The 26,408-nt window shown below is 41.0% G+C and overlaps 1 protein-coding gene and 1 non-coding gene across 2 annotated transcripts in view; one reads left to right on the top strand and one right to left on the bottom strand.

The window, feature by feature from the left end:
* SF3B3 (splicing factor 3b, subunit 3, 130kDa) overlaps window positions 1–26,091 on the top strand; it is a 41,622-nt gene extending 15,531 nt beyond the window's left edge. Inside the window, exons 10-25 of the mRNA XM_008582314.1 lie at window positions 3,044–3,116; window positions 8,395–8,546; window positions 9,081–9,236; window positions 10,207–10,362; window positions 11,043–11,186; window positions 14,180–14,302; window positions 15,102–15,256; window positions 19,278–19,452; window positions 20,214–20,419; window positions 20,517–20,673; window positions 21,631–21,756; window positions 22,277–22,489; window positions 23,409–23,507; window positions 24,265–24,408; window positions 25,011–25,115; window positions 25,483–26,091. Coding sequence (XP_008580536.1) covers window positions 3,044–3,116; window positions 8,395–8,546; window positions 9,081–9,236; window positions 10,207–10,362; window positions 11,043–11,186; window positions 14,180–14,302; window positions 15,102–15,256; window positions 19,278–19,452; window positions 20,214–20,419; window positions 20,517–20,673; window positions 21,631–21,756; window positions 22,277–22,489; window positions 23,409–23,507; window positions 24,265–24,408; window positions 25,011–25,115; window positions 25,483–25,623 — 2,325 coding nt within the window. The 3' untranslated portion in view covers window positions 25,624–26,091. The remainder of the gene's footprint in view (window positions 1–3,043; window positions 3,117–8,394; window positions 8,547–9,080; window positions 9,237–10,206; window positions 10,363–11,042; window positions 11,187–14,179; window positions 14,303–15,101; window positions 15,257–19,277; window positions 19,453–20,213; window positions 20,420–20,516; window positions 20,674–21,630; window positions 21,757–22,276; window positions 22,490–23,408; window positions 23,508–24,264; window positions 24,409–25,010; window positions 25,116–25,482) is intronic.
* Window positions 1,099–1,173, bottom strand: TRNAT-GGU. The gene has a single exon. It is a non-coding gene; the product is annotated as a tRNA-Thr (tRNA).
* Window positions 26,092–26,408: the final 317 nt, after the last annotated feature.

Genomic DNA, 26,408 nt, shown 5'->3' with positions numbered 1-26,408 from the left:
CAGTTGTGATCATGTTTGATCTAACCAGTCTAAAATACAATTTTTTTTTTTTGATCAGCATAAATAATAATTGGAACTGTCTACAAACTAATGTGATAAGAATAGATGTGGTTTGTATTGGTGACAAAGTTGTGGGTACTGGTAAAGTTGCAGTTTGTTACCTATATCTTTAATTGGAAGAAAATGCTAAGTTTCAGTTGGAGGTTATGTAACATTTCAACTGATTTAAGCCTTTTTTTGTTGGAAAAACTTGGTGCTTCAAACTGGTTTACTTTTTGGAACGTTGGAGCTTTTTCTCTTCATATCACAGGGCCAGTAGACAGTATATAAGCTTAATAAACTAAAAAGTAGTTTGTCCTCTGAGAGTCAGAGTTGTGTTTGAAAACTTACCACAAGTAGACATTTTTTCCCCTTTTTTTCTGTGCAGATAGCTGATCTAGCCAATGAAGACACTCCACAGCTATATGTGGCCTGTGGTAGAGGACCCCGATCATCTCTGAGAGTCTTAAGGCACGGGCTGGAGGTAAGATTGGAATTTTTAGATAACGTGCAGGGTTTGCAGGGAAGCATTGATAAAGCAGTTTGTGGCTTTACTCCAGTGAGGCCAAAGATATATTTAATATTTCTATGAAAAATTATGTTCTTTCACTCCCATTTCCCTAAACTTTATAGAATTTAGATTTCCTGTTCCTTGACTTGTTAGCGTGATAGTTCTAGGCTTGCAAGCCTTGACACTGAGGCTAGGAAATCTACTTGGAACATTTTACGCTATTTCCTTCTAGTCTTTGTCTTTTTTCAAGGTTTTTAGATAGTTATATTAGTAACTATTTTTACATTGTGTGTGTTTTTGTATCTTATTTTATTCCTTATTAATTATATGCTCTTAAGTAGCATCAGTTTTCATGTTTGAGCAGTATTTCACCAAAGTGGATGGATCAGGATTTATTTAATGAATCGTTTACTGTTGGACCTTTTAGGTGATATGGACACTCAAAATTATTTTCTCAAATTCCACATCCTCTTCTCATCATAGTCCTAAATGTTGATGCCTTCTAGCAAGGGCCCTGGACTTGATTTTTTTTTTTTTTTTTTGGCAGTTAGCTGGTACTGGGATCCGAACCCTTGACCTTGGTGTTACCAGCACCACACTCTAACCAACTGAGCTAACCAGCCAGCCCCCTGGACTTGATCTTGTTAGGAGTAAAATAAAGCTTTCTATGACAATTTGCTTTTAGAGCTTGGGGGCAGCAAATTACAGCTCTCGAGGCTCACTGCCGGTTATAGTAAATTTTTATTGGAACACAGTCATGATGACCTTGGTGTTTTTGTTTGTTCGTTTTTTGTTTGCTGGCTGGTATGGGGATCCAAACCATTGACATTGTTTTATAACACTGTGCTCTAACTAACTGAGCTAACTGGCCTGCCCCAACCCTGGTTTTGAATTCTGGTTGTAACACTTAATGAGTATTACTAAGCTTTTGTTTCTTTTTCTTTAAAATGGGGTTAATAAGGGCACCTGCCTTAAAGGATTGTTGTGTGAATTAAATGAGATGATGCATATGAAGTAATGAGCTTAAGATACGGCATTTAGTAAGTATTCAATATATGTTAGCTATTAATACTGCTTTTTCAGAGTATTTGAAAGATTTTTGACTTTGCCAAAGTATTTATCAGTCCACCAAATTTTTAATGACCTCAGACCCAGTTTAGATTAGACCCTAGTTCTTGATTAGTTACTTACTTACTCGTCATTAGATCCCAGTGAGCATCTAATGAAAGTAGCACTTTCCACACAAAAAAACCATATGTGCATTAACAGAAAATTTTGTGTACAGTGTCAAAGATAAGGAACTCAATTAAGAATCATCATTTTTGAGTTCCCTGTGCCCTACACGCGCATGTCTTCAACTCTATTAAGAAATTTTTGTTATGTGTTAAAATATTTTAAAATTGTTGAACATCGCTTTGTTCCTATATATCTATTTGTTACCCCTTGTTCTCTGGTTAGATTATGGTCTCAGTTGAGCAGGGAGACCGTCAGTTTTACATTTGGTATAGATTGTGGCATACTTGACACATGATGAAGTTTGTAGGTCTTCTTGCTGTTGAATCAGAACAATAAAGGCATTGCCTTTCTTGAGTATACTTGAGTTCTTCCTAGAAAATGTGGTAACAGTACAGCGTATGAAGCTCTCTAGTTTATTATCTCTAACAAAGGTACAAAAACCCACCAAAATACATAAATAATAATAATAATTTATTATCTTTAGATAAAAATTTTCACTAAACTTTTTTTTTTTAACTAGTTATTGTAGAACTGTTTTACATATACAGAAAAATTGCGAGGACAGTATAGAGAATTCACGTGTAACCAGCACCCAGTTTTCTCCTCTATATCATCTTGAGTTTGTCTTATTTTATTTACTCTGATGTTTGAGAACCTATAGGATATTAGGAGGATTATTGACTGACCTTAAGGAACATAGAAATCTAGAAGGAAAGACAAAACAATTAGTACCCTAGGAGGTGGTGATTGATTTATTATTTATTTATTTTTTCTGTTTTCTCGTGGTGATTGATTTCTGTGAGTGCTTAGGAAGGAGAAATGACTGCCAGCCAAGGAATAAGGGAATATTTTTTCTAAAGGATGTAGTATTTGAATTGGTCCATGAAGAGAGATGGGATTTGGTCTTACTGGAGCTAGGGAAAGAAATGGGATGTTAACTTAGGTGGCTTATTTCATTTCCAGTGGTTACTGCCCTTTCTGTGGAGGAAATAGGCATGCTGTACCCAAAGGAAGCAGCATATGGTTTTGGCTACAACTGTACCCTCCCAGACATTCCATGAGTGTTCTGCTAAAATCTGTCATGGAGACTGCCAGTGTTTCCAGGTCTTAGGTTATTTTTTCACTATATGGTTCCATCCTTTTAATCCAGTATACAGTGTGAACACTGCTTATGGGACCCTACTGTCTAGTGTAGTTGAAAGCAGGTAGCTGAGTTCCATGCTCACTGGATCTGTGGCTTGTCTCCTCTCCTGTCAGGTGTCGGAAATGGCTGTATCTGAACTACCTGGTAACCCCAATGCCGTCTGGACAGTGCGTCGGCATATTGAAGGTAAGCAGCCTTTCCAAGTAGTCAAAATGAGAGTCTGGGTGCCATTTACTTAGAAGGCTTAAGAGGCTGCATTCATAATATTTCTATACTGCTTCATCTAGCACCACATACCAGAAGCTTTTTCTGGTCCAATACCATGTTTTTGAGGCTTTTCCAGTCAGGATACCTTCACCTACTTTTTCTTTTTGTGCAAATGGGTAAGGGGCGGCATGGGGTAGCTGTTCATATTTCAGTACATAAACACTTCATTATCATAGAACTGTCATGTATGATCTTTGACTGTATATTCTAAAGGCTCTGGTTCCATCCGTGTAAGAGGAATGATGTGAGGGAAAGTTGTTGCTTATTTTTCCTTAACTATGTTCTCTTATGCTGAAACTACAGTGAAATTCAAGGTGGTGTTCTAGGAGTTAAGAGACTTGGTAAAGCTTGTTAATTAGTCAGTTCTGCTTGTGCTTAAGGAGAGCAGAGGTTGATTGGAATCAGAATATTAGAGAGAGTGGAAAAGAAAGGGCAGAGAAGGAGAGGGAGTCTGAGTTCTGGATAAAAACGGCCACCTCATTCTAAAACTTTCAAAGTAGTGTGAAAATGCACAGTAGCACAATAGCAGGGAAGTCTTGTGACAATTGAATTTCAGTCCCATAGAAATAAAACTCAGTTCTCATTTTCCCTTTGATTCACTCTGGGGCTATAGGTCATTTCTGTTCCTAGACCTTATTTTCCTTTTGTTCCCTCAGGAATGTGGGACTGGTGAGAAAAATTACCCTGGCCAGCAGACAAAGCTTTTCCAAGAAAACAGCTATAATTCTGCCTGATATTTAGATGTTCTGTTTGTATGGAACAAATTTAAGGGAGCTGGGAAATGTGTAGGAGGAAAACCTCTTTCTGTTCATAGAATACACAGTGGATTTTGTTTTCATTGTAGGCATCGGAATCAAATCTGTGTTGGAAAAAAAGTGAATTAGGAGATTGGTAGGCTCATTTTCATTGAGAAGATAATTATTAGATAATTGGTTTTGAAAAATTTCCACATTGTATGTAATGTCTACATAAAGAAGCTGGTCACTGTTGATGTTCACCTTTGACTTGATGGCATGTTGATATTGTAGCTCTTGGAAACATTGCTTAGACTTTGAATTAGAAAGATGCTTTAAGATAACCTAGTGTGCTCCCTCTGTTTTTCTTTTAACTTTTTAAATTTTTTATTTTAAATCAGATTTATGTTTACAGAGAAGTTACCGCTTATTTTTATGAATAAGGCATAAAGTCACAGGGGTTTACTCTCAAGATATCACATCTAGGAAATAGGGACAGAAAACCATGTCTCCTGAACCCCAGTCCAGTGCCCTTTTTTTTTTTTTCGTGACTGGCAACGGGATCGCAACCCTCGGTGTTGCGCCCGCACCTTGCTCAGCCAGTGAGCAGCCGGTCTGTATGTGGGATCCGAACCCTCGGCGGGAGCGCCACCGCGCTCCCAAGCGGCGCACTGTAGCAGTGCACCACCGGGCCGGCCCTCCAGTGCCCATTTTGACTAACACTGTAGTGGGAGTCTGTGGGTCTTACTAGTTTCTTTCAGGATGAGTTCTTTCATCCTCCAGTCTTTTGAATGCTCACTATGTGCTGAGAGTAATTAACATAGAATCCCTGCCTCAGAGCACTTGCCATCTAAAAAAGAAAAGTACGCAAAACCATTGCGTGTTCTGATGTGATGAAAGGCACAAGCATATTGCCAGGAGGGGTTAGAGGAGAGGGAATGGGCATATGTTTGAAGATCAGGGAAGGGTTTTTGGAAAGATGTTTGCTAAGTTAGTGATAGGTAGTATGGTGCGTGATGGAACTTGTAGCTGAACGTTTTTCTTCTCTGTTAAATATCAAGCTCTAGGAAAGAACTATATCCTGATAAATTTTACTCTTTAGATACTGTAATTTGGGCAATCACCCACAAGAACAGGTCAGATTCTCTCTGTTCATTCTCTTTCCAGATACCCCAAGTTACCATTGAGTGAACATTCCTTCTGTCCACACATGCTGCAGTCTTCCAGGCAAATACTAACCTTGGCTGGTACTTGGTGATGCACACTACCAATACCAAGCCTTTTTTTCTCTTCCACAGGTGGCTGGTGAAGGTGCTGATCACCACAGGTGTGTACCTATTGCTAGGGTCTACTGTGGGGTCTTATAGTTTTCCCAGGGAGAGGGACCTGCACACAATATTGAGGCTACCGTGATGGCATCTCTCAGAGGGTAACTTTGCAGTTGGATGATGTGCAGTATAGTGATGCATACCCATCTGCCTGTGTAGCAAATGTTCTGAGGCAGGAAACACCTTCTCCGCTTTCTCCCACAGAATTTGGAAAATGTGACCAGATTGTCTTTTACTAAGCTGAAAGAACCTGTAGCTAGAAAACCTTAGCTTCATACTCTCCCTTGGAGATGTATGTTTCAGGTAGACTGAAAGATCAGGGCTCGGATAAAGCTTTTGAGTGTATTCAGGACTGTGCTGAGGCAAGATAAGCACCAAGTACTCTGAATATAAAGTGCAAATGAGGTATTGGAGGTCTAAATTATCTCAGTGGTCATTCGCTTGCCCTTTGGAATGAGCTGCTTGTTGAACCTTACTTAGATTCTAAGGTCAGGAAAGTTGAAGAGAAAAGCATTCCCTCCTCTGGGTGTTTTAGCAGTGCTCAGATGGAAGTCCTATGTAATTGAGACCTAAAGATGCATTCTCATACCCTAGTAAATCTTCACTGAGGTATGATCTAATATTCTTTCATATGAGACTTAACAACCCTTAGAAAAATGCAGTGTGGATGTTCACACTTTCTGGTCATTTACCTTGACTGAAGCTTGGTTTTATTTTGAACTCCAGCTTTTAACTAATGTCCCTAAGATATGAGAGTAACTGATCTGCTGCTAGCTATAGAATGAAAGGGGTAAACATTATAGTGTGCTTGGTATTCACAGGTAATGGATATTTTGAGGAAATCTGTGATGTAAAGCAACTTTCAGACATCCATCATTGCTCCCCTGCTTGTTTAGTTGTCTACCAAATGTATGACCCTATTTAAGTCCACCGAGCATTTCTTTTCTTTTATATCTAAGCAGTCTGGGGACTTGGTCAAAGGGAAGATAAGCACCAAGGCACCCCTCCTTCTTCCTTTTCCTCATTCTCTTGCATGTAAGTCAAAAGTTGTATGATTACACCAAAATCTGGGGTTCGATCCCTATGCCAGCCAGTGCCCTCACCCCTACCCCTCCACAAAAAATACCGTTTCTCTTCTGGAAGCCTCCTTTTTCCCCTGGACTAAAGGAGGAGACTAGAAATCCTGACCACTTAAAGCCTTTTGTTGTTTGGCTTTAATTTGCTGTGACACAGCTTTTAAGGTATTAGGTTTCAGTAATGAGAACATGGGCAATAATACAGTATTCATATAATGTGAAAATTAAGCAGTTTCTCTTATTTTTACACACCAGAAATTTCCAGTCCCAAAACTGTGAGCTGGAGTAAAGGTTCCAAGTTTGGTGTCATGTGGAGATGAATTTTGGTTTTGTTGTAAGCTATTAAGACATCCATTTGAAGGGCAACCACGTTTTCTTATTCATTTTATGATAATGAGCAAACCTTAGTTTTATAAAGCTGTTTTATAAGATGTTCCCAAAGCATTTGTTGACAGTTAAAACAAGATAATCAAAAATCAAACCAAGTAGCTTGTCCAGGGTTACTCCCTATGATTTAGAAATTAAACCCTTTGTGGATGCTTAGTCTAGCTGTTAAAGCACACCCACTGGTAATGATCTTTTATCCTTGCTTTTCAGTCACCCCAGTACACACATATGTTACTAATGAAACAAAAGTTTCACAAAACAGTACTTACCCTTACCATGTGTGAAGCAGTCACATCTATTTCTGTTTATCTCTATTATAAACTGACTTCGTGTCCTGCTAATAGATCAGAACACTACCGTAGGCTATACCAATGATATGTCTTCACTTGACCTCTCCTTCCTTAAAAAATGCTGATTCTGCTGAACTAATCAGTAACCTTAGTTCATCTGAACCTCATTTCGAGCATTCAAAACCAAAAATGTGTCCTTGATGTGGGTGAGGTGGAGCAGCTCCAGGGCATTGAGCTCTGTCAAGGGCTTAGGCAAATAGGGTTCTGTAGCCACTACTGCTAGGAGTGATGCAGCCACTCCAATTTAGTACCTTGTCTTGTTATTCTTCCCCTTGTTTACCTGATTTATGGGTAAGGGGGACAGAAATCGAGGAGTTGATACAAAAATTCGAATGTAAAGTAGGAAAATCTCAACTCTTCTTTAAAAAATAAACATGACTTTGTTCAACATTTATCAAGCTTTATGCCGAACATTGTATTATATGTGGGGGAAAAACACACAGAAGCTGTTTTATGTTGTAGGGTGGGATATATGGGAAATAGATGGCCTTCAACTATGGGATGTACAGGAGGAACTTGTGGGGTTGCGTGTATGCCTCAGGTCCTCTGACTTCCTTGAGAAACTCATTAGTGTTTGTTTATCCAACTATACATTTTATTATGAAAAACATATATGATGTTTAATATGATTGCTCATGACCACTGCATTGTAGTATTTTTAAAAAGAGAAAAACCAGAGAGGTCACAGACTGACAGTACAAATAACCCGCCTCCCTCCCACCCCATTTCCTGGTAATCTAGTGTTCTTATATCGTTCGCATTGGGACTAGGTTGGAAATTGAGATTTCAAACCCTAGAATGAGTAGTCTCACGGAGGCTTAAGTAATCTCTCTTTTATTCATTAGTTTGTGTTCCTACATAAACTTCTTTTGGAAGAAGGTTGGGATCTTTCCTGATTATAAGGAGTATCTCATCTTAAGGGTGGCTTGTGATTGGTAACTGGCACAAATAAACAAGCTCTAGCTCCCTGTATATAAATACTGAAGCGTTGAAAATTTCCTCACGTCTCTAATTCCCTTCCTCATTTCTCCAGCAGAAGTCTCAAGAAAATATTAGTTTTCAGAGGTGTTAGAGGAAGACATATGTACTCAGTGTGTTTTGGCATTTAAGGAAGCAGAGTGTATCAGTAGGCTCTTATGACCCTCAGTTATCTTTTGGATCATCCTGTGCTCTTTGTGTGTGTGTCTGTGTGTGTGTGTGTGATGACTACATATAGAAGAAGTGCCATGGAAGGTTTTGGAAGAGAAAACTCTTAGTGTCTCATTTGGCTTTGTAATTCTTATGAGTTTTTAGCTAACCAGCTCCTTTCTTTCCTTTTTCAGATGAGTTTGACGCCTACATCATTGTGTCTTTCGTGAATGCCACCCTTGTGTTGTCCATCGGAGAGACTGTGGAAGAAGTGACTGACTCTGGGTTTTTGGGCACCACCCCAACCTTGTCCTGCTCCTTGTTAGGAGATGATGCCTTGGTGCAGGTGAGGATTCTCAGAGCTTGCTTACCTGCTCAGCTTGCTTTGTCCTTTCTTTGCCCTTATTGTGGTGTAGACTGCTGTGTTCATGTCTCTCTCTGCATCACCACCTGCCAGAAAGCCTTAGGGAGGGGACGTAGTATTTTATCAATTTAAAGAATTGCACTAAGAATTGGGTCTTTCAGATTTTGAATAACTCAGTTGCTCACCTGGAGATTTTTAGCACATAACATCCCCTCTCTGTTTGCCATTTCTCTGTTTGTTACAGAGCCATATCACTGCTGCTTTTATCTCTATTAAACATTTTTATAAGTATTTTGTTAACAAGCTTTGAACTTCTTTGAAGTGGATGTTGCAAAGCACGAACTTTTTAAAAGTTGACCTTGCCTGGGGCCTACTATCTTTTCATTATTGACCCAACTCGTGTGTCACATGCAGTGGCTCCAGATCTGACAGGGTTGACAGATCTGATAGGTGTGAGGGTCATTTTGAGTGATGAGTCAAATCCATCGTCAGGTTTCCTTCTGTAACTGACTCTAGGTGTATCCGGATGGCATTCGGCACATACGAGCAGACAAGAGAGTCAATGAGTGGAAGACTCCTGGAAAGAAAACAATTGTAAAGTGTGCAGTCAACCAGCGACAAGTGGTGATTGCCCTGACGGGAGGAGAGCTGGTCTATTTCGAGATGGATCCCGTATGTTGTTTTATCATTCACTGTGGGACTTAGTGCAGGGTCCAGAGGTAAAGATGGGAATTGGAGTCCAGTCGTCTAGGTTATATTCACAAGCAAGAGAATTGGGCAGTGAAGGAGTCCACAAGCCAATCTGGCCCTTTTTTTTTTTTTTTTTGAAGATGACCAGTAAGGGGATCTTAACCCTTGACTTGGTGTTGTCAGCACCACGCTCAGCCAGTGAGCGAACCGGCCATCCCTATATGGGATCCGAACCCGGGGCCTTGGTGTTATCAGCACCGCACTCTACCGAGTGAGCCACGGGCCGGCCCGCCAATCTGACCCTTTACAGAGGAGAAAAATGAATAAGTTGCTGTCTAATTCTAACTGTAGTTATGAAATCCCTTCTTGGCAATGAAATACTTGCTCTTTTTGTACTTCACACTCTGCTTTTCCATCAAATATTTGGCATAGATTTAATTTCTACAATCTGAATTCATTTCAGAAATTTTCTTTTACTCCTTTATATGGAAGGATGTTGGGTGCACTTAATTATCTTGCTTTCAGGAAGTCTCCAGCGTGGCCAACTTTTGTAGTCTCACTGTATCTATGGTTGAGATTTCTTTGTCTATAACCATCATACTTGAATTCCTTTTCACGCAAAGTATTCTCATGAACAGATAAACAGTTTTATATATTTCCATTTCTTGAGACCAAGTTGGCCTTGAAATTTGTGGCACATTGAGCTTGTCAAAGGTCTCTCGATTCACTTGTCAGTGGGAGACATTAATTTTGCTTGCTGTTAGCCTGTTCAGTCTTGGGACCTCAGATAGAGAAATTCTTGGTCGTTGACTATAGTAAGAGCAGTGAGTAGAAGCAGAATGAAACCTAACAGCCCACCTTTCTTCCCTGGATCCAGGGTTTGGGGGTGAATTGGAGTGTCTAGAGCCATCCCTGTCTAGTTTGTGACCTCTCTCTGTCTTCACTCCTATAGTCAGGCCAGCTCAATGAGTACACAGAGCGGAAAGAGATGTCGGCAGATGTGGTGTGCATGAGTCTGGCCAACGTGCCCCCTGGAGAGCAGCGGTCTCGCTTCCTGGCTGTGGGGCTGGTAGACAACACTGTCAGAATCATCTCCCTGGACCCCTCAGTGAGTGACATCTTCAACTTGAAAATCTTCTGGTTAGACCCTGAGCACCTGGCCCACTCGTGAAGTCAGTCCATCTCTGAGATCAGCTTGCATGGACCTTGAAATCTATACCTGCTGCTTCTCTTGATTATCATAGCAGGATACCTCAGGAGTCTTCTGTTATGGTTTTAGGATGTTGATCTGAGACTACTAAATGTTCTTTGGCTTAAGGCTTGACTCCTCTTTATAGTTAAAAAACAAACAAAACCCCCCAATACTGTGTTTGCATGAAAGGAATTCGACTTGATCCAGGGCCTTAGAGACTACTAAATGTTCTTTGGCTTAAGGCTTGACTCCTCTTTATAGTTAAAAAACAAACAAAAACCCCCAATACTGTGTTTGCATGAAAGGAATTCGACTTGATCCAGGGCCTTAGATGAGTTTTATTTAGGGAGGTGCCCTTTGCTTATTTACTTTTACCATTATCCACTTTGACAGAAAGAGGAAAGCATGATCCTCCCAAAGCTTATTCTGAGGTTTACTTTAACTAGTAACGCACTACCCTATGAGAACTCACTCCTGGGATTTTCATTGTCTATAAGAAAGTTCTTCTGTCCTAGAAATAGGTTTCTCTGGGTTTGTTTTTCCAAAATTGGTCCTTTCCTGTGTTTTTATGTTTTCTTTCCCTTTCTCTCCCTCAGGACTGTTTGCAACCTCTGAGCATGCAGGCTCTCCCAGCCCAGCCTGAGTCCTTGTGTATCGTGGAAATGGGTGGGACTGAGAAGCAGGATGAGCTGGGTGAAAGGGGCTCTATTGGCTTCCTGTACCTTAATATTGGGCTACAGGTAAGAGATCCAGAGTCTCATGTTGGTGTTAGACGTTTTATTAATTTCATGCACTCCTTTGTTTCATACAGGCATTTTCTTTGCCTGTGGTTTCAGATACCCACCTTATGAAAAGTGAATGGTGCTGCTCTGTGTTCCACTTTTTTCAGCTCTTTAATTAGAACAAATCAGGCCTGGAAAGAAGTTATTTTCATAGAGTCTTCACATGATAAAAATGCTGTGCTATCATTGCTTTAGGTCAGAACTAGATGGGGGTCCTCAGGGTCAAAACTTGTAGTTCCCACAATATTCAGCTTTTGAAACAAATACCTCACAGTTCATAGTTGGTTCCATTAGCTATAAAGGACCCCTTGATGTTATGTTCCCTGATATCAAAGCAGCTGAGCCCTTCATACCATGAAAAGCAGAAACTAAGGATCAGATAGTGTCAGAGTTCTTGGCCATAAACTTTTTATTTTCCTTAATGATTATTTACTCAGATATTTAAACTATCTAGCCCAGGTCCTTTTTGCTTTTTAATTTTACTTCTGATTTTAGAAATTCTCAAACATACACAGAAGTTAAAAAGACTAATATAATGAACCTTCATACACTTAGTTTTGAGTTAACAATGTTCTGCTGTTTTTATTTTATCCATTCCCTCTCTTTCTTGAAGTGTTTTTTTTTTTTTTTAAGAGATGACCGGTAAGGGGATCTCAACCCTTGGCTTGGTGTTGTCAGCACCACGCTCAGCCAGTGAGCAAACCGGCCATCCCTATATAGGATCCGAACCCACGGCCTTGGTGTTATCAGCACCACACTCTACCGAGTGAGCCACGGGCCGGCCCTTCTTGAAGTGTTTTAAAGCAAATCCAAGGTGATAAATTATTTTGTCTGTAAATACTAGGTAATGTAGCTCTAACAGATGTCTTTTTTATTTTATTTATTTATTTATTTATTTATTTCTTCCTTTTTGTCTTTTTTACTGACCGGTAATGGGATCGCAACCCTCGGTGTCGCGCCCGTACCGGGGACCGGCGACGGGATCGCAACCCTTGGTGTTGCACCCGCACCGCGCTCAGCCAGTGAGCGGGAACCGGTCTCCACATGGGATCTGAACCCTCGGCGGGAGCGCCAAGCGGCACACTCTCCAGTGCGCCACCAGGCCAGCCCAGATGTCTTTTTTAAAAGATATTAATATTATCACACCCAGCAAAATTTAACAGTAATTCCTTAATATCATTTGATACCTTGTTCATGTTCCAGTTTTGCCTGTTTCCCCATCCCCCCGCCAAAATGTCTTTATGGTTGGTTCTGCTTGGGATCTCAGCAAAGCTGTCTACACTTTGCGTTTGTTTCATGCGTCTTTTTATAAAAAGTGTAATAATTTGTCCTTTATAATAAGTATATAATCTTATTAATCTAATAACCTGTCTCTTATAATAAGTGTATAATCTTTTATAATAATCGTATAATCTGTCTCCTGTAATAAGTGTCCCACCCCTATTTTTAAGTGCTTTTTAGTTTTTTGAGAGACTAGAGCATTTGTATTGTAGAATTTCTCACCTCTGGACTTGGCAGAGTCATTCTGTGTGTGTTTAATGTTTCTGTATCCTCTCTTTTTCCTTAAACTGGTAGGTAAATCTAGACTATGCCATCCAGTAGAAATACAAGGTGAGCTGCGTGTGTAATTTAAGTTTTCTTTTTTTTCCTGGGAGCTGGCCTGTACGGGAGATCCAAACCCTTAATTTTGGTATTACAGGGCTGTGCTCTAACTGACTGAGCTAATTAGCCAGCCCTAAATTTTTAGTAGCCACAAAAAGAAATAGATGACATTAATTTTAATATGTTATTTAACCCAGTATATATAAAGTTATTTCAATATGTAATCAATATAAGAATTACTGAGATACTTCACCTTTTTTTTGTACTAAGTCTTTGAAATCTGGTATTTGCACTTTATTCTTAACCGCCCATCTTACTTGTGACTAGCCATATGTGGCTTGGTGGCTATAGTATTGGATAGCACAGACCAAGAAGTTGATTAGATTGAGATTTAATTATTTGAGGGGAGGCACGAGTATTTCATAGGTGGTGCTGTTTACTGACTTGCATTCCATCAGGAGATATATGATGTCTGCTTGTCATGCTTCAGTGATGTTGGAACGTTTGTATCTATTGCCTGTTTCAAAGCTCCCCATCAACCTTTTACTTAACAGCTACTGATACATGTTGTCTAGATTCATGATTTTATTAGTGATTGGGAAATGATGATTTTCTATTTCTTTCTGCATTTAATTAGCTGGAACTCTTCTCTAAAGATAAAATTAGCTTCATTTCTTTCCTTACCCTAAATACAGTTCATACAGGAAAGGATAAATAATTTTTTTCTCTTTATTCGCCCATTTTTAGAGTAAGAAGTTATAACAGTCTTCCTCCAGTGGGGACCAGTGAAGTGGGGTTTTTCTGTTCTGTTTTTTAAAGTAACATGAATTTGTGGATTTTTGTATATTTGTGCCTCAAACTTTTGCAGTCTTTTTTTTTTTTTTTTTGATTCTAAATTGCCTCATTTTAGACAAGTGGGAGTTCCCCTTTGAAGTTGGTTCCTTTCTCCTTTTAACATGACCCCACTATCTTTGGGGGTTTCCTTGCCTTTTTGCACATCAAGCATCTGGGACATTCTTATCCCAGCCCTGAATTAGCTTTTTCCCTTAGGAGCCTTGTTCCTTTTGTCAGAAGAGTTTAACACAATGGTGTAAAAAAATTTAAAGGATATATAGTGAAAAATAAGTGTGTTTTTCACTTAGTAGATGGTCAGTAACTATTTGAATAAGTGATTTAGTGAGAGAATAAATGAATGGCTGTCTGAGAATTTTTAGATCTTCTTTAAACTACCAGGTCATTTCTTTTCATCTGTTCTGATTTCGTTAAAGTAGCCAAGGGAGAAGTTTCCTCATCATAGGGGAGAAGCTTCCATGGTGAAGTGCTTTACCCACTGCTCTCCTTTTGATTAGAATGGCGTGCTGCTGAGAACTGTTCTGGACCCTGTCACTGGCGATCTGTCTGACACCCGCACTCGGTACCTGGGGTCCCGTCCTGTGAAGCTCTTCCGTGTCAGGATGCAAGGCCAGGAGGCAGTAAGTAGTGAAAGGGACAGGCAGCATATCTGGATGTTAGTGTCACCAGCTGAGAAAACCCCTGTGGTGTGAGCTTGACTTTTCACTGTTCAGTAGTGTACACAGAGTTGGTTTGACATTCAGTCGATTGTGATTGATTTCCTTCATGTGGGAAGTCATGGGTCCCTTAACCCAGAGCTTTCTAACTGGGGTTTCATGGCACTGTTCCCTGATTTGAATATAAATGAATTGGGATATTGATCCCTTCAGCCCTCAGTCTAGGGAAATAGAGCTGGAGGGTAGCTGGAAACTTCCCATTAAGGGCACCACTAGCCATGAGTAATTTTGTTGGGTTTATCACAGTCTTATGTCAATATCATGGTTTACTAATTAATGTGAAATAGATTGGGAAACATTATATGCTTTGTAGTTAAGAAGAATATTAGGAGGGGTCTTCAAAAAGTTCATGAAAACATTTGTATTATCTTTTAGTTCCATTTTTTCACGAACTTTTCGAAGTACCCTTGTAGTGTTGTTGGATGCTGTGCTAGTTCTTTACATGTTGTTTAATGCTTGCAGCTGTCCAACCTTGTAGTCTTCCCATTTTATACACGTGGGAATGGGCTCAGAGAGATTGAGTTATTAGTCTAGGTCATATACACTAAACACTTCTGTCGGCCTCTTTTTCTTAAGATAGCCTTTTAGGTTTGTAGAATTCCTTGGGATGTTCTGCAGACTGAAATTTGGGGATAGGGTGTTTGGTCATCATACCAGGTTTGAGTTTTTCCCAAGCTTATTGGAGTCATTTTACTTTCCTCAGGTGTTGGCCATGTCAAGCCGCTCTTGGTTGAGCTATTCTTACCAATCTCGCTTCCATCTCACCCCCCTGTCGTATGAGACGCTGGAATTTGCATCTGGCTTTGCCTCTGAACAGTGTCCTGAGGGTATTGTGGCCATCTCCACCAACACCCTGAGGTGAGTGAGTCCCATGTTTGAAGCCCAGCAGGAAGCTTTTCTGCCAAGGGCTCAGCTTGTGGTTCTGCCAGTGTTGGCAGGGAGCCAGCTCTTCACCATGAGACTGATGTGTTTGCAGTTGAAACCTTCATTTGGCTCAGGATTTAAGTACCTGGGAGCCATGTTTCAGTGTTTGGAGTTCTAGCTTGTGTAGACTTCCCGGGCCATGTTTTAATACTTAGCAGTCTAGTCCAGTGCCAGAGACCAGCTCCGCAGGATTCGTTGGACCTGAATAGGTGGTGTGGCATCGGCGAGGAAAAAAAGAGATGGACCACAGATGTCTAGTGCAAGTGTGGACGACAACCACATGAATCTTGCTTTATTTATATTTTTTACTTAACCTTTTACATGATGATTTATGTTTTGTTTTGTTTTTTTTAAAGATGACCCGTAAGGGGATCTTAACCCTTGACTTGGTGTTGTCAGCACCACGCTCAGCCAGTGAGCGAACCGGCCATCCCTATATGGGACCCGAACCCGCGGCCCTGGTGCTATCAGCACCGCACTCTCCCGAGTGAGCCACAGGCCGGCCCGATGATTTATCTTTTAATCAAAACATTTATTATTTTATCTCTATAGAAAAAGAAAAATCAGAATGTTCCAAAGCATTCATGCTGTGATAAAAGCACCCTCTCATGCATCAATAGTTCACCCCAAAGCCTGTGGCTTGTGGCCAGGAAACTATACAATAGCAGCATGCGTGGCATTAGAGAGCGTCAGACTTTTGGTCTGAATCACAATTCTTGACCTTTTAAACTTACACATAAACTTATATTCTAAATTCTTATAAAATCTTACTTATATTTAATAATTTAATGTCTTATGTTTATATTTATTATTCTAATTTATGACCAAAATCACAATATATACAACACGGTTTTATATAATGAAACCTGATTATAACGTCCTATTATATTTTATACTGCTATAAAAACAATTATACCATAAACTAACAAAATATTAATATCAAAAACCTTTTTATATATTTTTATTATTTTAGCTATTCATCTTTATTGTAAAGCTTTCTAATTTTTTTACCAACTGATTCTAGGAACAGTACAAGGAACAAAGTAAAAAGTTAAATGATCCTACTCAAACTAACAAAAACGCAATATATCATTCTTATTATTGCTAGGGAATCAACATGTTCTTGGTAAATCAAGTGAAACTATGGCAGTGGGGAGAAACAAATCTGTAACTGGTTGATGATCAATTAGTTATAAACATTACTGCACTCGGACCCACCATCTCCCTGGGGGAATGTAAATAGAAACCTAACATAATAGTTTCATCCCACACGTACAAGAGCATGACCACAGCCACAGTGGGTCCACGCATATATCACTAACAAGGAAGATTAATGACAAAATTAAATGGAGCCAACCCATACTGGGAACATGCATCAGAAACACCTTTAGTACTGACAATCTCTTTTAAATAAACCAGTTAATTTTGATGTATTTTAACATGTCCTTTGAGAAACTCCAGGGAATTTCCCAAAGCCATACTGAGCCAAAAGGTTAAGCTGTTTAATTCTGGGAAGCCTCATCAAGCAACCAAAGGTGAACAAACAAGAACTTCCATGTAGCCTTATCACACACATGGAACCCCCTTGTAGCCTGCAGAACAAGGGGTATCACTCAGGCTCCCATGCCGTTCCCTATAGCAGGATGGCTCACGGCAGTCCAGTCTTCTTGAGATTGAAGATTTTTGTTTTCCAGCAAAAGGGCGATACCATTGGATTAGTTTAACCTCAACATAAGTTATTTAGACCTTTTGCAAGTTGACAAACTGTTTTTTTTGTACTGACAATATTGACTTTAAAAGTGAGCACTATCTATATGACGTTCCTAGCAGGATGGAAAATAAACTAGTCAGTTTAGCTTTCTCAAGCCAAACTTTCAAGTAGTTTTTTTGTTCGTTTTTTTAAGCTTTTAAGTCACCCAAGTTGTTCATGTCCTGGTCATAACTTGGCTATTGATAACGAAACTATGGCCTCTTGATAAATCAATCGCTATGATTTTTTTGCAACAGCCTTTAGTCATTGTCTTTCTTTCTAATCTTCAGCATCTTTTTATATACCTTCTACTCCAGCAGAATTGATCTTCCTGCATTCCTCCATACATCCTTTAATGTTTTTTATCTGTAGCTGCTCCTGGAATGCTTCCCCCACATACATCTCTGCCTGTCAAGGTTCCCCGTCCCTTGAGGCCCAGCCTCAATACCCACAGATTTTTAGACTGTTTCCTAGCAGCAGAATTTATTTTCTTCCAAAACTAAATCTTCTAGGGAAAGGCCACTGTGTGAGACAGATAAGAACAGAGTTCTTGGGAGCAGTTTTAACACCACTGTTTATAGTACTTACTGTCAGAACCAATCATTTCCACTCTTTGGCTGTTATGAATAATGCTGCTATAAACATTCATATGTGAGTTTTTGTGTGGACATGTTTCACTTTTTCTTCAATATATAAGAATTGTTCTTCGATATATAAGAATATTATATATAGGAATATATAAGATCTTCCACTGTTAAGAGTGGAATTGCTAGGCCATATGGTAACATATGTTTAACCTTTTGAGGAACTGTCAGACTGCTTTTTAAAGCGGCTGTATGATTTTACATTCCCACCAGCAAGGTATGAGTGTTCTAATTTCTTCACATCCTTGCATTCACTTGTTATTTTCTGACTTTTTGATTCTAGCTGTCCTCGTGGGTGTGAAGTGATATCTCACTGTAGTTTAGAATTAGTATTTCTCTGATAGCACTCATGATGCTTTGCATCTTTTTATGTGCTTATTGGCTGTTTGTTCTTCTTTGGAGTAATGTCTGTTCAGACCCATTGCCTGTTTTCTAATTGGATTAATGTCTTTATTATTGAATTGTAAGAGTTCTTTATATGTTTTAGATACAAGCCCCCTATCAGGTATATGATTTCTGGATTTTCTCCTGTTCTGCGGTTTTCTTTTTCTTGATGGTGTCCTTTGCAGCACAAAAGGTTAGTTCTTTTAAAAATAAGTGTATTTTTTTTTTCTTCCCTTTTTTGTCTTTTTTCGTGACCGGCAACGGATCGCAACCCTCAGTGTCGTGTCTGTACTGGACCGGGACCGGCAACGGGATCGCAACCCTCGGTGCTGCGCCCGCCCCTCGCTCAGCCAGTGAGCGGGAACCGGTCTGTATGTGGGATCCGAACCCTCGGCGGGAGCGCCGCCGTGCTCCCAAGCAGCGCACTGTAGCAGTGCGCCACCGGGCCGGCCCTTATCTGGTGTTTTATGTCTTCTATTTTCTCCTATTTCATTCTCTTTGTCTTTGTAGGTTTTTACCTTTTAATGTAGAGAATACTTAAACTACGAATAAAACTACATCGTAAGAGATCGATGAACTATATTTTCAAGAGTATCTGATTTCTGCTTATTTTGTACGTAGTTTGGCTTAGGTGCATCTCTATGTCCCATGTGACAAGTTTGTACGTCTACTTACCATCTCTTGTATTGTAACAGATTTCCTAGAACTGATATGGTTTTTGTTTGATTTTATGGAACATCATCAGCACAAATACCACGTATGTTCAGATAATTGCTGTGCTTCACAACAAATTTGGAATTGGTGGCTTTTTTTTTCAGGGTTTCAGTAATAAGAGGAGATTCTAACTTATCACTCTCACATTATCATTTGAGTGATAACAATTTCTTTGACGATTGTAATGTGTTTCACTGGTAAAGATCAGGATTGCCATGAACAGTGGTGGGGTGTTGCTGAAGGCAGGGGTGGGGCGCAGGGGGCGCCCTTCCTGGATCTCCTTGTCTCCTGTGCAGAACAGAATCTTCTTGATTAGACTGCTGTTGTTTCACATTGCATAATGCCAACATTAGGGCCTCAGGGATTGACGTGTTTGCTGTGACTGCTCCACGGTCCATTTCAACACCAGTTTCTAGGTCCTGAGTAAGAGACCTGTTAACTCCTGTGCTTTTTTGTCATATAGGATTTTGGCATTGGAGAAGTTAGGTGCTGTCTTCAATCAGGTAGCCTTTCCGCTGCAGTACACACCCAGGAAATTTGTCATCCACCCTGAGAGTAATAACCTTATCATCATTGAGACGGACCACAATGCCTACACTGAGGCCACAAAAGCTCAGAGAAAGCAGCAGATGGCAGAGGTAATGAGACTGACCTTTAGGGGTTCAGATAAAGGCGTTTGTGTGAAATTGGGTTGGAAGGTTTAAAACCCTGTAATTGTTTACTGTATTCTTTGTTGTTTATAAAGATCCAGGCTATTTTCAGGTCCTTTGAACAGAGTCTTTTTCCCAAGTATTTTGTTTTAGAGGCTCTCTTGTGACCTAGGACTAATACACTGACCTAAGTTTATTCAGAATTCTGTTCCCTCTCTGGAACAGAATTCTTCAGTCCTTGAGCTTCCAAAATAAGCTGTATTACATGTTTCCTGGATTCAGGCCCAAAGGATACAAATTCCTTATTCCCCACAACACCAGCTCTTTCTAGAAATCATTTCCCAGGAAAAACCAAATAGCCACAACCATGTAGAACTATATCCAGCCTGAGAGGAGACAAGTAGTATTAGCAAGGGAATTCAGATGGGTTAGATAGAAAATGGGGTTTTCGTTTTCATGTTTCTTAGACTGCTAGACCAGTATTTGCCATAACTAATGTTAGTTCTTTTTGGCATTTTCTACTAATATGTAACTGGCAGTGTCTGGTTTTCCCTTTAGTGATCTACCCTCTTCCCCTTGTCCATATACCTCTCCCTTTAATTTTAATTTTGGGGAATCCTATTTTTGGATGAAAGACTTTGCTACTTTATATATTATGAGCTTCCTCTGGAGCATTGTTGCTACTTACCCACTTTTCACCCAGCCCCTACCTCTGAACACACTGACTCTTCCTTGCTTTTTGGACTTAGGAAATGGTGGAAGCAGCAGGGGAGGATGAGCGGGAGCTGGCTGCAGAGATGGCAGCAGCATTCCTCAATGAAAACCTCCCTGAATCCATTTTTGGAGCTCCCAAGGCTGGCAATGGGCAGTGGGCGTCTGTGATCCGGGTGATGAATCCTATTCAGGGGAATACACTGGACCTTGTCCAGCTGGAACAGAATGAGGCAGCTTTTAGGTAAGAAGCCCAGGACAATCCAGGGTTTGATAGGCTGGAACAGGAATTCTCTGGGTTTTGACTAATGCCTAACTCTTGTTTCTTTCTCTGTATTCAGTGTGGCTGTGTGCAGGTTCTCCAACACTGGTGAAGACTGGTATGTGTTGGTGGGTGTGGCCAAGGACCTGATACTGAACCCCCGATCTGTGGCAGGGGGCTTTGTCTATACTTATAAGCTCGTGAACAACGGGGAGAAACTGGAGTTTTTGCATAAGGTAGGAACCAGCAAGTGGTTCTCCTGGATCTTGGGTCCTACTGAATTTTCCTACTTTAAAGTTATGGGCCAAGTTTTTGGGAAACCAGCTCCTTGATTCTAATCCATCTGTTGGCAGCACAGGAAAGTGCTAGGGCCTTCATGCTTCAGTGCTGTTCCAATGCTTGTGAGCCCCACAGGAAGTCTGTGTGCTAACCACCCACAATGGGGAGATAGATGCACACTGAATTGGCCCCTTGTTTACTGTCTTACTAAGTAGGCAGCAATTTGTGACCAAAATTCGGCAGTTTTGAAGAATTAATATTCTCTGGGAAGTTACTATTTAATGGTACAGAGTTTCAGTTTGAGAATATGAAAAAAGTTCTGGAGATGATGGCGGTGATGGTTGCACAACAGTGCAAATGTACTTAATGCCACTAAACCGTACACTTAAAATAGTTAAAATGTAAATTTTATATTATGTATATTTTACCACAGTTTGTCCTTCACACTGATAGCACAGGAATCTGACCCCTTCAGCCCTACTGTCAGGGGAGTGTCCTCCAGGAAATAATTACTTTACAGATCGTTCTTTGTGTTAAACTTATTGTCTCTCCCTTACAACTAAGATGTTACTTTGCACTAGCATTTCTTACCTGTTCCTCCACAAACTGCAGTCACTTCTTTGATGCTGAGGCTTCACTACTTCACGGTGCCAGTTAAACTGAGCATGGGTTCTGGAGCAGCACTTGTCAGGCATCAGGACTCCTTTTCACTTGTGGCATTGATCTACTTGCTGGGTGAAATGCAATGTGTAGGGCCTGTTTACCCAAACACTGTTTCAGACCGCTGTATGTGTGGCTCGCTGTCTGTCTTCCTGACAGGTACCTGTAGAAGAAGGCATATCTAGGTCAAGGGGGTGGGACTAGGAGATGACTGTATGTTCCAACAGTTGGGTTGCCTGCTTTTCCTCTCTCAGACTCCAGTGGAAGAGGTCCCTGCTGCCATCGCCCCATTCCAGGGGAGGGTGTTGATTGGTGTGGGGAAGCTTCTACGAGTCTATGACCTGGGGAAAAAGAAGTTACTCCGAAAGTGTGAGAATAAGGTAAATGTACTGGTGTGGGGACTAGGATCTAGCTAATGTTAGTCAGGAGGAGATGTTGGCAGGGTGGTGGACACTGATTCTTAGAATCATGTGTCTTCATTAGGACAGTGATGTATTCTTCCAGTTCTAGCCTCAGTGTTAGGCCCTTGAGTATTGAGAAGGGCATGAGTAGGTGGATCTCATTTCTTGGCTTCTTCAAAGCAAGAATCAGCTTTCTATCCTGCTTGCCTCTATAAGGAATTTAACTGTGAGAGTTAGGCATGTATTTCCACTGTATTAAAAACTGTTTAGTTCTTTTTCCCACCTTCTCGGAATTTTTTGCTGACTGTTCTTTGATGAGCGCTATTCTACAGACCCTATATATGAGAGTACTTCAGAAAGTTTTTGGAAAAATGGAATTAAAAGATAATATGAATCTTTCAGTGAACTTTTTGAAGAACCCTTGTATGTTGTAGTCAGGGAAAGCCGGACTCTCTGGGTCCTGAACTTCAACACGCAGTGCTGTCCTTGTTTTTCCCAGCATATCGCCAATTATATCTCTGGGATCCAGACTATTGGGCACAGAGTAATTGTGTCTGATGTCCAAGAAAGTTTCATCTGGGTTCGCTATAAGCGTAATGAGAACCAGCTCATCATCTTCGCTGATGACACCTACCCTCGATGGGTCACTACAGCTAGCCTCCTCGACTATGACACTGTGGCTGGGGCAGACAAGTTTGGCAACATTTGTGTGGTGAGTTGATGAGTTGGTGTACTTGAATTACAGTGATGTGTGGAAAAGCTAGCTTGGTTTGTTTTCTTGGGTAAAGCCGGGGACCCAGAAATACGATCTGTAATATGGAAACTAAAAATGTTTAAAATTTGGGCCGGCCCGTGGCTCACTCGGGAGAGTGCGGTGCTGATAACACCAAGGCCCCGGGTTCGGATCCTATATAGGGATGGCCGGTTCGCTCACTGGCTGAGCGTGGTGCTGACAACACTAACCCAAGGGTTGAGATCCCCTTACCGGCCATCTTTAAAAAATAAATAAATAGGTTCGGATCCTATATAAGGATGGCCGGTTCGCTCACTGGCTGAGCGTGGTGCTGACAACACTAACCCAAGGGTTGAGATCCCCTTACCGGCCATCTTTTAAAAAAAAAAAAATAATAAATAAATAAATAAATAATAAAAATAAAAATAGGTATAAAATTTAATCCTACTAAGGCCAACTCTTAAAAAAAAAAATCTTTGTGTTCTTCAAGTCTTACCAGTCTTCTGGACTTTTCCCCCCTCGTTCACCTTTTTCTTCCCCATGGAACATGATTTAATAATGATAGGTTTAGTACGAGTTAATGGTTAATATTTATTTTCTCATTTTGCTAGAATTTTGGCTTGTCTTTTTAAGCCCAGCCTGACTTCTCTTGTCTGTATTCTGTGGTCTTTGTTTTTGCTCTCAGCTGTGTTAAGCCTCTGCTCATGGACTGATTTTCTTGAGCTTCTTACTCCTCAGACACTGCTCCTGCCCACCAGAACAGGTGCAGGAGATTTGGGCTCAGGCCTCTGCCTAGGCAGTGCCCCTAGACTTGTTTGACTTGGGGCAGACATGTTGCTTGGTGACTTAGGTGAGCAAGTGCAGGACAAGCCCTATGATTTGTGTCACTTCCTTGTAGGTGAGGCTCCCTCCTAACACCAATGACGAAGTGGATGAGGATCCCACAGGCAACAAAGCCCTGTGGGACCGGGGCTTGCTCAACGGTGCTTCTCAGAAGGTAAGATTGCAGAAAGGGCCCAGGGGAAAGACGCTGCTTAGTACCTTTCCTATTGCTGTCACTGAAGCGTCAGTTCTTAGTGAATTATGCACAGAGCACATGACTATGCTGAGTGGTCTCCTGTGCATGGTCCTTTCTTTTTGGAAATCCCTAAGCTGGCAATTTGTAGCTGTGAATGCTGGGTTTGTCATAAGGTGTCCAAGTCACTATTATTTCACTATTATAGTCATTTTTATGACTCTAAGATAGAAATTTTTCTGAGACATTTTATCTGTCAGTGTAAAAATCTGGAGAGTAGTGAATTTGTTAGAAAGATGGTTGTACAGGTTCATTCCCAGTGCTAATTCTAACCAGCTCTTTTCTGAGGTGTGTCCTGGGCTTTACTCCTCCAGTAGGCACGTGCTGCTTTAATAGAGCATTTCTGGATTTTAAAAAATACATCTGTTTTAGAGGGCAAGCCTAGTGATTGTTGTTTTTTGTAATTTTCAGTAGTTTCCAATTTTTTAAAATTGCAAACGATGATTTAACAAAAAGTTTTTAAAATTATAATTATTAGAAATTGTCTAACTTCAGCATGTTTGTGAAGCATTAAGCTTTAAGTAAATGGTGAGTTAATTTTAAAGTATTTTTAGATTTTAGTAATTTTTGGATTTTAATAGAGGTAAAATGTGCCCTTGGGGACACTCCTTGGTGTCTTGGGAACCCAGAACAGGCTCCCTAGGGTACACGTGTTTACTAGTCTGTTTGCAACCTGCAGGCAGAGGTGATCATGAACTACCATGTTGGGGAGACAGTGCTGTCATTACAGAAGACCACGCTGATCCCTGGAGGCTCAGAATCACTTGTCTACACCACCTTGTCAGGAGGAATTGGCATCCTTGTCCCGTTCACATCCCACGAGGTGAGAGTTCCCACATCACTCTGCTTGGCCTTCTGATGGTTATTTCTTGGTGCTGAATCTGCCTAAGAGAGCAAATTCATTTGTTCCCACTTATAACTAGGAGTGTTCTGGAAATTTTATAAGGTGACAGTTAGAAGTGCCTGGGGAGATAGAGATCCTGATCCCTCTAATTCCCCCCCACACCCACTGGCCATTCACTTTTATACTGTACTAAGACTTGATTCTGTTCTCATGTGGGTACAGGGCTTGTCTGAGCCCAGAGTCCCAGAATTTCACAGACTAGGAATGATGGGATGATGTCCACTGGGGCACTCATTGCTCATGGAATCAACTCTAGGATTGGCTAAGATTGGTTTGTGTCATTCCAGCCAAGTAATCTGGGATCAGGAATCTGACCTCACAAACTACATATAGCAGTCTCTCTTGCACTGAAAATAAAATGAGGTCTTCTTTTGGGTTTTAGCTATCAAACAGTGATTATATATTTACTATGTGTTCTTGTAGTAAAAATCAATGACTTGTCTATTCGTTGGGCTTCTGGAAACCATAGACTAGTAGTTGAAATCACTTTTTTCTGAGTGATAGATTATTTCTTCCACCAGGACCATGACTTTTTCCAGCATGTGGAAATGCACCTGCGGTCTGAGCATCCCCCTCTCTGTGGGCGGGACCACCTCAGCTTTCGTTCTTATTACTTCCCTGTTAAGGTAGGTTGGGGGAATCTGGGTTGAAAGGGGGGATCTTCAGCTCATTCAGCTGGTCTTTTCTCTGGGCCTCTGTCTCTTAAAATTCAATACAGGGCCAAGTGAAGCAGCAGCAAGGGAGAGTGGATTGATGTAGGGTGGCTAGTCCTCTCCCTTCAGGGCCGACCACGGCCAGAGAAAAGGCTTCACCCAGATTTGCCAATCTGAGCTCTGGGTTAAGGATAACTTAGAATAGTGTTCCTGGCTTTACAAATGGGGTTCAGATATTTGCGGGAGAATAAAATATTTTCACTGCAGCTGCTGCTTTAGCATGTGCCATGTTCTTTGGGCATCTAACTTTCTTTTTCCTCTGATTTTTTTCATGTCTTAGAATGTGATTGATGGAGACCTCTGTGAGCAGTTCAACTCTATGGAGCCCAACAAACAAAAGAACGTCTCTGAAGAACTGGACCGAACCCCGCCTGAGGTGTCCAAGAAGCTTGAGGATATCCGGACCCGTTATGCCTTTTGAGCCCTTTCTTTGCCTGTGGGGCTTGCCAGAGACTCTGTGTTTTGTTTCCCCCACCACCTGGCTTTTGCCACATGGCAGAAGAAAGGTGACTGGATCATCAAGACTTTGCAATATTAAAGCCAATAGCTCTTTCCCCTCAGCTCTTCCCCTGGAATGACTGGTTTCCCCTAAAATTGGCACCAAGGTTCGCTACATTTCTCCTTGCCTTGTACATAATACATTGCTGCCGGTTCCAGTATGCTCCCTATTCCTCAAGGCCATCCCTGCATTGGTATTGCTGACTCTTGTATACTTTTATACACACCCTTAATTTTTAACTGGTTTTCCTGTAAATACAGTTTTGTACAATGTTATCTTTGCAGGACGGAGGGAGGCAAGCTAAGGTGGGGACCAGGTTGGATATAGTATAACTCCTGAGTCTGCCACTCTGGAACCTAACCAGAAATACAAACTTAAGTTTTTAAGGTGGCTGGTGTCCATGTGTCTTTTTCTGGGGATGAGGGTTTAGGTGGGCGTATTTGAGCCCAAGTTGGAGCAGGAAAAACTGAGTATACTCCTTCCTTCCAGGTACCTACTCAGACTTCTAGCACCCTGTGGCCTCCCACTCCCAGCCCTGTGATGGTTTCTTTGGCTTTTCCTGGTACTTTTTTTTTTTTTTTTCCTTTTTTTCGTGACCGGTAACGGGATCGCAACCCTCGGTGTCGCGCCCGTACCGCAACCGGCAACGGGATCGCAACCCTTGGTGTCGCGCCCGCACCGCGCTCAACCAGTGAGCGGACCGGTCT

This window comes from Galeopterus variegatus, unplaced genomic scaffold (genome assembly GCF_000696425.1).
Source record: "Galeopterus variegatus unplaced genomic scaffold, G_variegatus-3.0.2 Scaffold2565, whole genome shotgun sequence".
NCBI classification, from domain to species: Eukaryota; Metazoa; Chordata; class Mammalia; order Dermoptera; family Cynocephalidae; genus Galeopterus; species Galeopterus variegatus.
Note: the sequence above shows the minus strand (reverse complement) of the source record. Positions and strands in the feature narration are given on the sequence as shown.